Below are 17,009 nucleotides of genomic sequence, written 5' to 3' on the forward strand. Positions count from 1 at the left end.
AAGTAGTGACTACTCAGTGGCCACTATGAAGGTGAGAAGGCAGTGGCATGACGTATTTAAAATTCTGAGAGAGAAAAATTTCCAACCAAGAATACTTTATCCAGCAAAACTCTCTGTCAAATTTGAGGGAGAGCTTAAATTTTTCAGACAAACAAATGCTGAGAGATTTTGCTAATAAAAGACCTGCCCTACTTCAGATACTAAAGGGAGCCCTACCAATGGAGAAACAAAGAAAAGAGAGAGAGAAAATTAACAGTCATATATAGAACATTACATCACAGATCACCAGGATACACATTCTTCTCTAGTGATCACAGAATTTTCCCCAGAATAGACCATATGCTGGGACATAAAACAAGCCTCAATAAATTTAAAAAAGTTGAATTTGTTCAAAGCACATTCTCTGAACACAATGGAATACAAATAGAAGTCAATAACCATCAGAGACTTAGAAAATTCACAAACAACTGGAGGTAAAAATGAGGAGGAGATGAAAACATTCCTGGATAATCAAAAGCTGAGGGACTTCATAACCAGTAGATCAGTCCTATAAGAAATGCTAAAGGGAATTGTGAAGGCTGAAAGGAAGGGACACTAAACGACTGACTGAAAGCACATGAAGAAATAAGGATTTACAGTAAAGATCACCTGGTAAATATAAATACCAATACTACTGTAACTCCACAATTTGGAGTTACAATACTGATTTGTAACTCCACTATTTACTTCCTACAGGATCTAAAATACGTAAAGTGTAATGATAAATCAGTGGTTTTGGACTCAATGTAAAATATGTAATTTTTGACAAGAACTACATAAAGGTGGGGGAATGGAGGAGTAGAGGAACATAGTTCATGTGTCCTACTGAAGTTAAGTTGGCATCAAAGAAAACAAGATTGTTATAGATTTAAGATGTTAAATTTAAGCCCCACGGTAAACACAAAGTATCAGAGAATATGATCATAGAGATGAAAAGTAGAATATGGGTTACGAGAAGTAGGGGAACGGGCATTGGGGAGTTAATAAGAAATGAGTGTAGGGTTTCTGTTTGGGGTGAGGGGAAATTTCTAATAATGGATGGTGGGTAGGTGATGGCATTGCAACAATGTGAATGTGATTAATCCCACTAATGGAATGCTTGGGAGGGGTTGGAATGGGAAGATTTATGCTGTATATATGTGTCCACAATTGAAAAAAAAAAAAAGTCTAAATAGATAACGACAATTAAATGCCAAGGATGATCCTGGATAGGATCTGAGGATGGAGGAGAGGAGGCTGAAAGGGACACAGTTGGGACATAAGAAAAAAAGGAAATATAGAATGTAAGCTTTGTATCAATGTTGAATTTCTTGAACTTCTTAGCTGTGCTTAACATGATTGCATAAATGAATGTTCTTGTTCGTGGGAAATGTATACGTGAATTATATTGTTTGTTCGAGAATATGTGCAGCTTGCTCTCATATGTTCAGAAGACAGAGCAATAGATGATGGATGATAGATAGGGAGGGAGGGAAAGAAAGAAATGGTAGAATGACAGGATGTTAAAGTTGGTGGATCTGGGGTATTGGTGGAGGGTGGTTGGGGTATGCTGGAGTTCTGTGTATGGGGTTTGTATTGTTTTTGCAACTGTTCCTATAAGTTTGTATTTATTTCAAAATAAAATTCAACAACAACAACAAAAATCATACAATAAACCTATGCTTCAAAAATCTTAAAAAAAAAAAAAAAAAGGCCCCTAAGAGGTTCCCCAATTGCATCACCAACTAAGGGCAGAGATGTGAGCAAGGGTGCTGAAGTGCAAACCTTAGAAGCAGCAGTCCCTCAGCTATTCCAGGTACATCTTCCAAGGCTAGCTTCATCTCCTAGATGCCCCTCCAATAGAACTACAGAATCTTCTTTCTGTCTTTGCCATATTTAATTCAATAAAACTCAGAGCTTGCAAGATTTTCTGTCTCACAATAAATCCTTCAACACAGGTAGACACAACATGCCTTTTAAGATATACTCATGGTGCTTAACATATCGCAATAAAAGAGTATGCATTTCAAAGAGGCATCTAAAAAATTAGAAAAGAAATTTAAAAGGTCTAAGAAAACAAAAAAGAAGAAAAGCAAAACAGAAACCAGAAAGGAAGTAATGAATTCAGTCCAAAAGTCAGACAACTATTTCATAATAACAAATATTTGTTGCATGTAGCATCTTACCTCTCATATTCTAACCTCTTCACAAGGTAAGTATTGTTCTTCCTATAGTCCTGAAGCTGGTCTTCTTGTCGAAGAAACTCCTGACGAAGCTCAGCAAGTTGTTCTATCAACAAAGGATAAAAACCAAAGGAATAGTTTACTCACTCCAATACTTCCTACTGAGAAATTATGGAAATACACATACTTCTAGATTTTTTTCTCTCAAACTCTTTAGGAGTTAAATTATATAATTAGTACCAAATTTAGTTGTGTTTTTATAACAGATTCATGGGCAATAAAATTTATTTTTAAAACAATATCGCCTCAGTGGTATTTAAATCAATCTGAAATATTAAAAAATTACAAATCTTTTCCTTCTGTAGACATACACTAAGCTATGGAGACTGAATCAAAGAAAACTACCTTTCTTTTTTACCTATCTGCTTTATAAAAGTAGAAAAATTCATACCCTTTTAGATATGCTGGCTATGGATACAAAATTCAAGGTTTCTTTTTCATTTTAAATCACATTTGACTCCCAACTGAGAGACCCATCACTTTAGATCTCATTTCTAGTTTTGCTACTGATCGTAGGTCCATGTACACCAAAATTCCATTTTTAAATCTTATACTTTCTGGACAAGGGATGAAAGTTTTCAGTTGTAATGAATAACATGAAATCCCAAGTTGGACAGTAAATTAAAACCTGGGCCAGATGCTTTTTGTAACGTTTAATCCATAATCACTGGCCCCACATTTTCTAGATTTCACTCCCTCATCATCTGAGCCTACAAATAAAAGATGTGCAGGCAGAGAAGAGTAAATGTAAGTTTCTTAGATAGATGATTTAAAAATTAGCTAATAGTCTTCAGAGTTAATCAAAGATAGTAATTATGAAAATCCTAATTTTTATAAATGGGAGCAGAGATCTATACTGTATAAGAAACAGCTAGTAAGACTAAAATATATCAAACCATGATGTACTGAAATTCTAACTATAATATCTACTTTTCAGGGAAGACTTATAGAATTAGTCTTATTACTTAAAAGGCAAAATGCTCAGGATATAAGTTTTTTAAAAGTAAGATATAAATATGTATTTATTACATAATTGTTCCTGCATAAAACAAGACTAGAATAAAAATATATTAAAGTGCTAACAGTGATTATGCTTGGTGGTATGATTCTAAGCACTTTCTTTTTCTCTACTTTCTAAGTTTTACTATGGAATTACAATTGTGGCAGCAACAAATATAAATTTAAAGTCACAATGAACATTTGCTGATGTATAAAAATTAAAGCTTTAACAATATGCACAGTAGTAACTATTGTATAGTATAATAATTAGGTATAAAAAGTAACTGATTCACATAAAATGCTTGCATTTAACATTGTCTTTACCTAAACAAGCTACATTTATAATTTCTCTCTTTTTACTCTATTAATTCTCTAGTATGTAAACATGGTTGATCTTCCTGGTTTTCCAGATAAAAGTAATGGATCTGAGGCCAAGTAGTCCTGAAAAGCACCTGATCCCTGTCCCCAACCCCTAAGATACAGAGCACTGGGGGCAGCAGAACCTCTGGCCCCAGCTATGATGATTCTATAGGGACAATGAAATCCCAGCAGGTGTCAGTGACATAAAGCCTTGTAACTAAGAGACAGAATTGGCCAGTTCAATGAACCTGTGCTCAGTCTATATAGGTTCTAGATCTGAAAGTTACTGCAACTAAAAAAATAAAAATAAAAATCAGCAACTTCCTAGCAGCTACCAGGGAATGGACTTCATTTGGTGATTTTTAGGGCTCATTCTTCTCAGGAAAAAGGGAAGAGAAAGATTACAGGCCTCTTTTTCCTACACATTAAAATAACTGAAGTAGAAGTTTACCTTCCAAATGAATCTGAGTATGATTTCAAGACTTGGGATGGCCTCTCCGCCTCCCTACAAAACTTCCCACTGACAATACTTCAAATTATTTTATCAGGAAATAAAGCTTTTATTTCTAACTGGAGATAAAAGGCTTAACATAAAATAGATGAAGAAAAATAAAACATCAATATAAATGAGTTTTAGACCATGTAAACCATCATATTCTTTCCCATTTGAATACCCATTTAAAAAGCAGGGAGGAAGTTGGTATCTTTAGCAGTCAAAACAAAGACTTGAAAGGGGGAAAGTAAGCAAACCAGAAAGCAAAGCTAAAGACAAAATGTTCTTATTTCACAATTTGACTGGGACTGATTGCCATGTATTCTCTTTATTTGAACCCAGGGATACTGTGTGTCTATTGTGGCTGTTCCAGGTCACTATAGCAGGATCCACAGAGAAACATAAAAACATGAGATCAGACTGACAGTTTATTGAGCAAGATGGACTCCCTTTGATAGTAGCACCAGGGTATGTTATGGAATATGTAGCTATTCTTCAAAAGATTATAGTCAAGAAATGGGTTGACTAAGAACCAGCTTTTGAAGAAAAAAAAAAAAAATTACCTACTTCTAGAAAAATGTTACCTCAATATTTCTTTCATGAATAGGCATAAAAATAAGATGAGACATTTAAAATTAATCACTGTATACTAGATGTTAATTTATAATCTCAGAGATTAAAACCCAACTCTCATTGCCTTTATTTCTAAGAAAATAATAAACATCCTAAGGTTTTTTAAGAGTCTTAATGCCTTTCAATTCCATTATATCAGGCATTAATTTCAATGAGAATAGTCAAACCTGGATTTTATAACTGACTTGTCAAGGTTTGTTTTAGTAGAAATAGTTCCACAAGGTACAAAAGTCACATGAGTGAAATTGTCTTAAAAGAGCCCAAGCTTCAGTGAGTGTACTAAAATAAAAAAAGTTGTACAGCTATCAGTTCAAATCAAAGTCTTTTCCTCTGTTGAAAAGTGTCATAAAGAATTTCAAAACATCTTAAGATATACGTCAATACATAAGACTACAATAAAGATTTTTACTCAATAGCACAGGTTATCATTTTCTATGACATATACTAGCATAAGCCATAGGACTTCTTATCCAAGTGATCTACTACTATTTAATAAGAAATATACTCAGATGACAAGCGTAATCATTTGTAAAAACTGCAAACTGGAAGCAGCACTGACACTGCGGCATCTTTTTATTACCTAACGGATTCCTGTGTGTCAAAAAGAATAGAACATGGATACAAATGCAATAAAAACAAATGAGGCTACTCAGGCAGCATTTCTAATAGGAAGTCAAAGCTATTCTAAATAATAGATTGTAAAAAACTATTAATTTCTATTTTGGGGTTATAACATCAAATAATACTTTGTAATTGTTTTGTTAAGTGAAGGGCACAACTTTTCTAAATCACAAAGCCAGTTCAGGTTGGCTTCTTCAAAAGGATGATAAAAGTAGACTACCTAATTCTATTCAAAGAGGCTCAAAATGGTATGTAATCAAAGGATATTTATGAAAATAGAGCACATGCATTATTATCCATATATATAAACTTCGAGCCAGTGCATGCACAATTTAAAAAAATACATTGTGTTGTAATGAAAGGGCAGGAGCAAGAAGAGGGATGGTTCTCATACCCCACACTCCAAAGGCCAGTGGGAGTGTGAAATAGTGCAAGCAGAGCACAGAGCTTGTTCTATTTTTTTTTTCTTTAAAGCTTTACTTACCTCCTATAACTTCATCTACATGAATCTGTAAGTCATTACACCCCCCACCCACCCATCTACCCCCAGGTTTCTTTCTATTCCCACAGAATCTAAAGCATTAAGCTTGGATGACCTGTCCAAAGCATCCTTAGTTCTGAAAGGATTGTTTTACAGATTTAATATAGTATAGAGAGATCATCCCTCACCTTTTCCCTAGGAGGTTTTTTTTTTTAATTTTGAAATAAATTCAAAGTTACATGAATAGTTGCAAAAACAATACTAGCCCCATACACAGAATTCCATCATACCCCCTCCCCCAACAGCTCAATCCACCAACTTTAACATGCTGTCACATCACTATTTCTTTCCCTCCCTCCCTCCCTATCATCCATCACATATTTCTCTGTCTTCTGAACATATGAGAGTTAGCTGCACACATCCTTGAACATACACTATAATTCACGTATGTACTTCCCATGAACAAGAACATTGTTTTATGTAATTCCATTAAGCACAGCTAAGAAGTATAGGAGATTCAACAATGATACAATGCTTACATTCTATATTTCCTTTTCCTTATGTCTCAACTGTGTCCCTTCAAGCCACCTGTCCTCCACCCTCCAATCCCATCTAAGTTCATCCTTAGCATTCAATTGTCGTCTAGTTAGACTGTTGTTGTTTTTTTTTTCCTTTTTTCAATTGTGGAAACATATATACAGCCTAAATCTTCCCATTCCACCCCCTCCCTAGCCTTCTGTTAGTGGGATTAATCACATTTAGAATGATGTTATGCTCTTTCCCACCCATTGCTAGAAATTTCCCTTCACCTCAAACAGCAACCCTACACTCCTTTCTTAACTTCCCATTGCCCCTTCCCCCATTTCTCTTAACCCAAACTCTAATTTCAATTCTATGGTTATATTCTCTGATAATTTCTTTGTGTTTACTGTGGGGCTTAAAATTAACCTCTTAAATCCCTATCAATCTTGTTTTTCTTTGATACCACCTTCACTTCAATAGGGCACATAAACTATGTTCCTATACTCCTTCATTCCCCCACCTTTATATAGTTGTCTAAAATTACATATTTTACATCGAGTTCAAAACCACTGATTTGTCCTTAGAGTTTGTGTTTTTTTTATCATGTAGGAAGTAAATAGTGGAGTTATAGTTCAAAAATTATTGACTTCTATTTGTAATCCATTGTGTTCGGAGAATGATCTTTGAGTATACTCAATTTTTTTTTTTTTTAAATTTCTTGAGGCTTATTTTATGTCCCAGCTTATGGTCCCTTCTGGAGAAAGATCTGTGATCACTACAGAAAAATGAGTGCCCTGGTGATTTGGGATGTAAGGTACTATATATGTCTGTTAAAATTCTCTATATCTCTTTCTCCTTTCCCTGTCTCTCCGCCAGCAGGGCTTCCCTCAGAATCTGAAGTAGGGCAGGTCTTTTATTGGCAAACTCTCTCAGCATTTGTTTGTCTGTGAAAAATTTAAGCTCTCCCTCAAATTTGAAAGAGAGTTTTGCTGGATAAAGTATTCTTGGTTGGAAATTGTTCTCTCTCAGAATTTTAAATATGTCATGCCACTGCCTTCTCGCCTCCATAGTGGCCAGTGAGTAGTCACTACTTAGTCTTATATTGTTTCCTTTGTATGTGGTGAATTGCTTTTCTCTTGCTGCTTTCAGAACTTGCTCCTTCTCTTCAGTATTTGACAGTCTGATCAGAATATGTCTTGGGGTGGGTTTATTTGGATTTATTCTATTTGGACTTCGCTGGGCATTTATGCTTTGTGTGTTTATATTGTGTAGAAGGTTGGGGAAGTTTTCCCCAACAATTTCTTTGAATACTCTTTCTAGATTTTTACCCTTCTCTTCCCCTTCTGGGACACCAATGAGTCTTAAGTTTGGACATTTTATTTTATCTATCGTATCCCTGAGATCCATTTCGATTTTTTCAATTTTTTTCTCCATTCTTTCTTTTGTTCTTTCATTTTCTGTTCTGTGGATTTCTAGGACACTGAGATGTTGTTCAGCTTCCTCTAGTCTTGTATTGTGAATATCCAGAGTCTTTTTAATTTGGCCAACAGTTTCTTTTATTTCCATAAGATCTTCTATTTTTTTTATTTACTCTTGCAATGTCTTCTTTATGCTCTTCTAGGGTCTTTTTTATGGCGCTTATATCCTGGGCCATGGTCCTCTTGATGTCCTTTAAATCCTCTGCCATGTTTTCATTCTTTGATTGTAGTTCTTTAATTAAATTTGCGAGATATAACATTTCTTCTGAAATCTTGATTTGTGTGTTTGGAGCTGGATTCTCCATATCATCTGGTTTTATCATATGCATTAAGATTTTCTGTTGTTTTTGGCCTCTTGGCATTTGTTTTGCTTGATAGGGTTCTTTCAAGTTATATCAAGAAAAAAGGGATATCGATCTAATTTTTCAGAGACACAGTTTGGTGACGTACACTTTCTCTAAGTAACCAGCAGATGGCGCCTATGAGCCACCTATATCCCTCCAGTCAGTTCTCGCGTAGTGAGGGGAAATGTTTCTTGTGTGTTCAGTTGGAGAGCTCAGCCTGGGCGCGCCGCTGGAGTCACCCGCCCTGAATGTGGGGCGCGTGCACGGGTGGCCAGGGAGGAAGGGCAGCTCTCTCTCAGTGTCCCATAAACCACCGGACTTGGCATAGCGCCCCTGGGTTCTCCGAGCAGATCCCCCCTCCTAGCCGCGATCCTCCCTCAGCTGAGGGGGATGCCTGCTATGTCATCAGTGTGCGCCGTCCCTCTAGGGAAGCCCTGGGCTGCTTGGCTGTGCCGCGGGGCTCTCAGCTCGTTTCAGAATAGAGAATGTGTGAGGCTGTCTTTACTGCAACGCCTTGTGGGCTGAGAGCAGCTGAGGTTTTCTCCACAGAGAGAGAGCGAGAGACAGAATATTTCCCCCGATTCTCCCAAGGTCAGTTGTCACCAAAAGCCTCTGTCTGCTTGTTGAGGATTCGCTGTCTGTATTAAGCAGTTACTATTAAAACCTCACTTGGAGCTGGGCTGAGAAAGTGCACGGTGCGGCTTCCGTGAGGGAGGGGCTCCTGGCTCTAGGTTCTCGGCTCTCAGCACGGGTCCGCAATTTTACTTACAGATTTTATGCTGTGATCTCAGGCATTCCTCCCAATTCATGTGGGTGGAAGTTGAGTGTACTGTCACGTTTGTCTCCCCGCTACCATTCCAGGTATTTACTGGTTTTTTGTTCATTTATGAATTGTTCTGGGGTAGACTAAGTCTTCCACTTCTTTCTATGCCGCCATCTTCCCAGAATCCCCTTCCCTAGGAGTTTTATGGCCCCTGAGCCACACAGTTCAAATTTTTTGAGGACTCTCTTAATGACATTTCATTGCATGAACCCTATCTACAGCACAAGATTAAGATGGAGACCTTGAATTTATTATATACACAGTAACATTAAGTAATTTTTTATTATATCTTAAGAGCAAAGGATGAATATTTTGCCATCAGAGGAAATTCATTCAGAAAATATTATTTCATTCAATTGTCTAACTTACTACTTCTTAATTCTTGAGAATTTCAGACATTAAAGAACTTTATTTTTTTAATCTGTAATTAAGTTGCTTACCCTTTAAATGATGTATGTCTGCCATTTGATATGATATGTTGTTCTGTAGTTTAACCTGAAAAAAAAAAATTACAGTTTTCATTTTACTATAGAATATGTAGTTTTTCCCATATTTATTTTTTGCTCATGTTCATTTTAAGCTTGATTATAAATGTAAAATAAAAAGTCTGATTAAGGTATTTTTACCCCACCTCTTTTCAAAATAATTAGAGATATATTCTGATTTTGTAATGCTTGTTTTAAATCTGCACAAGAATATTCATTTTACTTGATATACGATGTAACAACTTTCAAAACATTTTTAAGTTTGAGTTGACTATTGCCTAATGATATGCTTTTTCACAATCGTTAACAGAAAAGACCTCTCACTAACTTTATATTAAGAAAAGAATTCAATGCTTAGGAACATTGAATCAAAAGGTGATGAAAAAGTTTTGGTAATAGACAGTGATAACAGTAGCACAACAATGTCAATGTAATTAATACCACTGAATTATAAACTTAAAAATGTTTAAAACAGGAAATTTTATGTTATATATTGCGGTCGCAGTTGACTCGTCTGGGGGGGGGAGGTGGCAGCCGGTTACCAAATCCTAGGCTCTCAGGATTGCTTGGAGGGTACCGGCGGCGGGGGCTCTTTCCCGGAGGCGAGGGCGAGGCGGGGGACTGGGCCCGGTCCCCGGCGTAGGCGTGCAAAGTATGGAGGGCGGCGAGAAAGGAACAAGCGGGACACGGTTCTTTTTTAGGGTGAAGAAACCAAGAGAGTTTATTAGGGGAGAGGACAAGCTTATATCGGGCGTTTAGAGGGCGGGGTAGCTGTAGAGGTTAAAGGCTTGGATTGGTTCTGAGAGGGCGCGGAGGTTGATTGAAAAGGGGCGAGAGTTGCTCCGGTAACGGTGTCTGGCAACAATGTATGCGCACTGGTGGTGATGGGAGTTGCACTGGCAACGGGGAGTGTCCGGGCAAGATAAGGGGGTGGGGAAAAGGCGGTTCCCTCCGGCAAGCCTCCCCTAACAGTGTTATTTTGGGTGAGGAAATGGGGCCTGCCTCCGGCCTCACTTTCCCAGGCCCGGGGGGCTGTGGAGGGCGCTGTCGCCCGTGCCCACCACCCTCCCCAGGGGCTGATCAGGTCCCCCAGCCCAGGCCCGCCAAGTTGAAGCACGTAATCAGTGTCCCGCAATATATATTACCACAATAAAAATGTTTTTTAAAAGTAATTAATACTCTATCAAGCTTTTTATTTTGAAATAATTACAGATTAACAGGAAGCTACAAAGATAGCATTAGAAGGTTCAGACTACTCTTGATTCAGTTTCCCTCAGTGGTGATAAACCTTATATAACTATAGTACAACATCAAAACCAGGATACTGACATTGATACAAGGTATATGTATAATTCTATGTCATTTTATCATATGTGTAGATTTGTGCAACCAACAGCATAATCAAGATACAGAACTATTCTATCATCACAAAGATCTCTTTCACAGTACACTTTAATAGTCACATCCTACCCCCACCATCCCTAACCCCTGGCAACCATTAATTTGTTCTCCATCTCTGTAATTCTGTCATTTCAAGAATGTTACATAGATGGAATCATATAGTATGTGAAGTCTTGAGATTATTTCACTCAGTATAATGCCCAATTATTGCATATATCAACAGTTTGTTCCTTTTTATTGCTGAATGTACTACAGTTGTGATGAGACTGTACCACAGGTGTTTTTTTTTTTTTTAAGCATTCACCTATTGTAGGACATTTTGGTGATTTCTAGTTTTGGGCTATTACAAATAAAGCTGCTATGAACAATCATGTACAGGTTTTAGGTAGACAGAAGCTTTCATGTCTCTGGGATAAATGCCCAGGAGTGAGACTGCTGGGTTGTACTATAAGTTTAGTTTTCTAAGAAAATGCCACACTAGTTTCCTGAGTGGCAACATGATTTTCAACTATGTTTTAAGAACCTATTGTGGAGAAAGAAGATGGCGGAATAGAGAGGAGTGGAAGTTAGTTAGTCCCCCCCACAGCAACTAATAAACAACCAGGAACAACTAGTAAATATCTGGAATAACTGCTGGGGGACAACCATGACTGTCCACACATTGTGCACCAACCTGGATTGGAAAGAATGCCTGAGATTGCAGCATGGAATCAATCTGTGAGTAGAAACTGCAGATCTGATCTGGGAGCCCCTCCTCCTACAGCAGCCAGATCGGCAAAGCCTCACTGTGATGGAGAGATCAGCACTCTCTGAACAAGCAAATATACCTCAGTCCAGCTCCAGCTGGGATTTTAATTGGCAAACATGGACTGCTCAATGCAAGCTGCAAATCCCCAACAAGCAGAAAGAGGCTTTTAGTGACAACTGACTTTGAAGAGCCAGGAGACTTCTCTGTCTTGGGAGGGGGAGCCTAGAGGACCAGGTGCTGTTCCTGCCTGATGGGTGATACTGGGAGTCAAGGACTGACCCTGAAAGGGGGTCTTCTTTCCCTTTTTCTCTTTCTCAACATGAGCAGCTCAGTGGAGAAAGCCTCAGCCATTTTCAGCTCACAGCGCTCTGACCCAGACAAGGGTGGAGATAGCAGAGAGACAAAGAACCTATTTAAATGCAAATGGAAACTCCCTAGGGGGTGTATCTTCCATAAGAGGAAAGAGGTGATGCCCAGCTCTACTATCCGACTTCCAATCAGAACCAGACCCCGGAGCCTAGGGGAAAACAGCCACAGGCCACAACTCCATACACCGGTCAGGAGCTACAGACCAATAGGTGCCACCTGCTGGGCAGGTTAGGAAAAGTACAGTGGCTTGAGGCCTCACAGGGTGTGTCAATCTTCTAAGACAAACCCTCAGGGAAACCAGATACTGAATATTTCCTCCTTCTGGGACCTGAGCCTGTTCTGGTCTGGGAAAACCTAATTGGGGTAACCAAGGAAATCAAATGCCCAGACAATAGAAAACCACAACCTACACTAAGAAAAACACAGTTACAACCCAGTCAAAGGAACAAACTTACACTGCAACTGAGATACAGGAATTTAAACAACTAATGCTAAATCAATTTAAAAAGTTTAGGGAAGATATGGCAAAAGAGATGAAAGCTATAAAGAAAACACTGGATGTGCATAAGGTAGAGATCAAAAGTTCAAAAAAACAACTTGCAGAATCTTTGGAAATGAAAGGCACAACACAAGAGATGAAAGACATAATGGAGACATACAACAGCAGATCTCAAGAGGCAGAAGAAAACACCCAGGAACTGGAGAACAAGACATCTGAATGCCTACACACAAAAGAACAGATAGGGAAAAGAATGGAACATTATGAGCAACATCTCTGGGAATTGAATGACCACACAAAGCACAGGAATGTACATGTCATGGGTGTCCCAGAAGGAGAAGAGAAGGGACAAGGGGCAGAAGCAATAACAGAGGAAATAATCAATGAAAAATTCCCATCTCTTAGGGAAGAGAGAAAATTACAGATCCAAGAAGCACAGCATACTCCAAACAGAATAGATCTGAATAGACATATGCCAAGACACTTAATAATCAGACTATCAAACATCAAAGAAAAAGAGAGAATCCTGAAAGCAGCAAGGGAAAAGCAATCCATCACATACAAAGGAAGGTTGATAAGACTACGTGCGGATTCCTCAGCAGAAACCATGGAGGCAAGAAGGAAGTGGTGTGATACATTTAAGATACTGAAAGAGAAAAACTGCCAACCAAGAAACCTATATCTGGTAAAACTGTCCTTCAAATATGCGGGAGAGTTTAAAATATTTTCTGACAAACAGAAAATGACAGTGTTTGTGAACAAGAAACCTGCTCTACAGGAAATACTAAAGGGAACGCTACAGACTGATAGGAAAAGACAGGAGTGAGAAGCTTGGAACAGAATTCTGGATGATGGTAGCACAGCAATGTAAGTACAATGAACAAAGATGACTATGAATATGGTTGAAAGAGGAAGGTTAGGAGCATGTGGACCAGAAGTAAAGTGGAAAGATAAAGATTGGTACTGTATAACTCAGTGGAACCTAGAGTGCTCAACAATTGTGATAAAATGTACCAATACGTTTTTTCATGAGGGAGAACAAATGAATGTCAATCTTGCAAGGTGTTAAAAATAGGGTGGTATTGGGGGAAAAATAAATCAACGCAAACAAGAGACTATAATTAACAGAAACATTGTATTATGCTTCCTTTAATGTAACAAAGGTAATATGCCAAAGCTAAATGCATATAAGAAGGGGACATAAGGGAGGGGTATGGGACTCTTGGCATTGGTAATGTTGTCTGACTCTTTATTCTATTTTAGTTTAATGCTATCTTTCCTTTTGTTGCTTTCTAGCCACCATTTTGTTTGTTTGATTGATTGTTTTTCTTTCTCTTTCTTTTCTCTTTTGTCTCTCTACCTTCGACTCTTCCTCCTGCTTTGTGGAAGAAATGGAATATCCTTATATAGATAGTGGTGATGGTGGTGAATACATAAACATGTGACTATACAGGAAACCACTGATTGTTTACTTAGGATGGAATGTATGGTGTGTGAACAAAACTGTCTTAAAAAAATGGGTTAGGGAGGCGGGGCAACATGGCTGAATGGTGAGCTGTATGTTTTAGTTACTCCTCCAGGAAAGTAGGTAGAAAGCCAAGAACTGCGTGGACTGGACACCACAGAGCAATCTGTCTTTGGGCATACTTCATACAACACTCATGAAAACGTGGAACTGCTGAGATCAGCGAAATCTGTAAGTTTTTGCGGCCAGGGGACCCGCGCCCCTCCCTGCCAGGCTCAGTCCCGGGGGAGGAGGGGCTGTCAGCTCCGGGACGGAGAAGGGAGAACTGCAGTGGCAGCCCTTATCGGAAACTCATTCTACTGATTCAAACTCCAACCATAGATAGACTGAGACGAGACACCAGAGAATCTGAGAGCAGCCAGCCCAGCAGAGAGGAGACAGGCATAGAAAAAAAACAACACGAAAAACTCCAAAATAAAAGCGGAGGATTTTTTGATTTCTGGTGAACATAGAAAGGGGAAGGGCCCTGAGGCGCATATGCAAATCCCGAAGAAAAGCTGATCTCTCTGCCCTGTGGACCTTTCCTTAATGGCCCTGTTTGCTTTGTCTCTTAGCATTTCAATAACTCATTAGATCTCTGAGGAGGGCCCGTTCATTTTCTTGTTGTTGTTCTTTTGTTTTGTTTTGTTTTTTTAATCCTTTTTTCTTTTTCTAAAACAATTACTCTAAGAAGCCCAATACAGAAAGCTTCAAAGACTTGTTATTTGGGCAGGTCAAGTCAAGAGCAGAACTAGGAGAGCTCTGAGACAAAACGCAATAATCCAGTGGCTGAGAAAATTCACTAAACACCACAACTTCCCAAGAAAACGGGGGTGTCCGCTCACAGCCATCATCCTGGTGGACAGGAAACACTCCTGCCCATCACCAGCCCCATAGCCCAGAACTGCCCCAGACAACCCAGTGTGATGGAAGTGCTTCAAATAACAGGAATACACCACAAAACTGGGCATGGACATTAGCCTTCCCTGCAACCTCAGCTGATTGTCCCAGAGCTGGGAAGGTAGAGCAGTGTGAATTAACAAAGCCCCACTCAGCCATCATTTCAGCAGACTGGGAGCCTCCCTACACAGCCCAGCAGCCCAGAACTGCCCTGGGGGGACGGCACTCACCTGTGACATAGCACAGTCATCCCTCAACAGAGGACCCGGGGTGCATGGCTTGGAAGACGGGCCCACTTGCAAGTCTCAGGAGCCATAAGCAAATACCAAGGACTTGTGGGTCAGTGGCAGAGACAAACTGTGGAAGGACTGAACTGAAGGATTAGACTATTGCAGCAGCTTTAAAACTCTAGGATCACCAGGGAGATTTGATTGTTAGAGCCACCCCCCCCGCCCTGACTGCCCAGAAACACGCCCCATATACAGGGCAGGCAACACCAACTACACACGCAAGCTTGGTACACCAATTGGACCCCACAAGACTCACTCCCCCACTCACCAAAAAGGCTAAGCAGGGGAGAACTGGCTTGTGGAGAACAGGTGGCTCGTGGACGACACCTGCTGGTTAGTTAGAGAAAGTGTACTCCACGAAGCTGTAGATCTGATAAATTAGAGATAAGGACTTCAATTGGTCTACAAACCCTAAAAGAACCCTATCAAGTTTAGCAAATGCCACGAGGCCAAAAACAACAGAAAATTATAAAGCATATGAAAAAACCAGACGATATGGATAACCCAAGCCCAAGCACCCAAATCAAAAGACCAGAAGAGACACAGCACCTAGAGCAGCTACTCAAAGAACTAAAGATGAACAATCAGACCATAGTACAGGACACAAAGGAAATCAAGAAGACCCTAGAAGAGCATAAAGAAGACATTGCAAGACTAAATAAAAAAATGGATGATCTTATGGAAATTAAAGAAACTGTTGACCAAATTAAAAACATTCTGGACACTCATAGTACAAGACTAGAGGAAGTTGAACAACGAATCAGTGACCTGGAAGATGACAGAATGGAAAATGAAAGCATAAAAGAAAGAATGGGGAAAAAAATTGAAAAAATCGAAATGGACCTCAGGGATATGATAGATAATATGAAACGTCCGAATATAAGACTCATTGGTGTCCCAGAAGGGGAAGAAAAGGGTAAAGGTCTAGGAAGAGTATTCAAAGAAATTGTTGGGGAAAACTTCCCAAATCTTCTAAACAACATAAATACACAAATCATAAATGCTCAGCGAACTCCAAATAGAATAAATCCAAATAAACCCACTCCGAGACATATACTGATCACACTATCAAACAAAGAAGAGAAGGAGCAAGTTCTGAAAGCAGCAAGAGAAAAGCAATTCAGCACATACAAAGGAAACAGCATAAGACTAAGTAGTGACTACTCAGCAGCCACCATGGAGGCGAGAAGGCAGTGGCACGATATATTTAAAATTCTGAGTGAGAAAAATTTCCAGCCAAGAATACTTTATCCAGCAAAGCTCTCCTTCAAATTTGAGGGAGAGCTTAAATTTTTCACAGACAAACAAATGCTGAGAGAATTTGCTAATAAGAGACCTGCCATACTGGAGATACTAAAGGGAGCCCTACAGACAGAGAAACAAAGAAAGGACAGAGAGACTTGGAGAAAGGTTCAGTACTAAAGAGATTCGGTATGGCTACAATGAAGGATATTAATAGACAGAGGGGAAAAATATGACAAACATAAACCAAAGGATAAGATGGCTGATTCAAGAAATGCCTTCACGGTTATAACGTTGAATGTAAATGGATTAAACTCCCCAATAAAAAGATAAAGATTCGCAGCATGGATCAAAAAAAAATGAACCATCAATATGGTGCATACAAGAGACTCATCTTAGACACAGGGACACAAAGAAACTGAAAGTGAAAGGATGGAAAAAAATATTTCATGCAAGCTACAGCCAAAAGAAAGCAGGGGTAGCAATATTAATCTTAGATAAAATAGACTTCAAATGCAGAGATGTTTTGAGAGACAAAGAAGGCCACTACATACTA

The 17,009-nt window shown here is 38.9% G+C and overlaps 1 protein-coding gene across 2 annotated transcripts in view; it reads right to left on the reverse strand.

The window, feature by feature from the left end:
• The window catches only part of GOLM2 (golgi membrane protein 2), a 207,480-nt gene that overhangs the window by 109,677 nt on the left and 80,794 nt on the right, over positions 1-17,009 (reverse strand). For both annotated transcript variants that reach the window (XM_037834105.1, XM_037834106.1), the window contains exons 2-3: positions 9,456-9,510; positions 2,205-2,307 (exon numbers count right to left, since the gene is read on the reverse strand). In XM_037834105.1, coding sequence (XP_037690033.1) covers positions 2,205-2,307; positions 9,456-9,510 — 158 coding nt within the window. The remainder of the gene's footprint in view (positions 1-2,204; positions 2,308-9,455; positions 9,511-17,009) is intronic.

Source organism: Choloepus didactylus, chromosome 4 (genome assembly GCF_015220235.1).
Source record: "Choloepus didactylus isolate mChoDid1 chromosome 4, mChoDid1.pri, whole genome shotgun sequence".
NCBI lineage: Eukaryota > Metazoa > Chordata > Mammalia > Pilosa > Megalonychidae > Choloepus > Choloepus didactylus.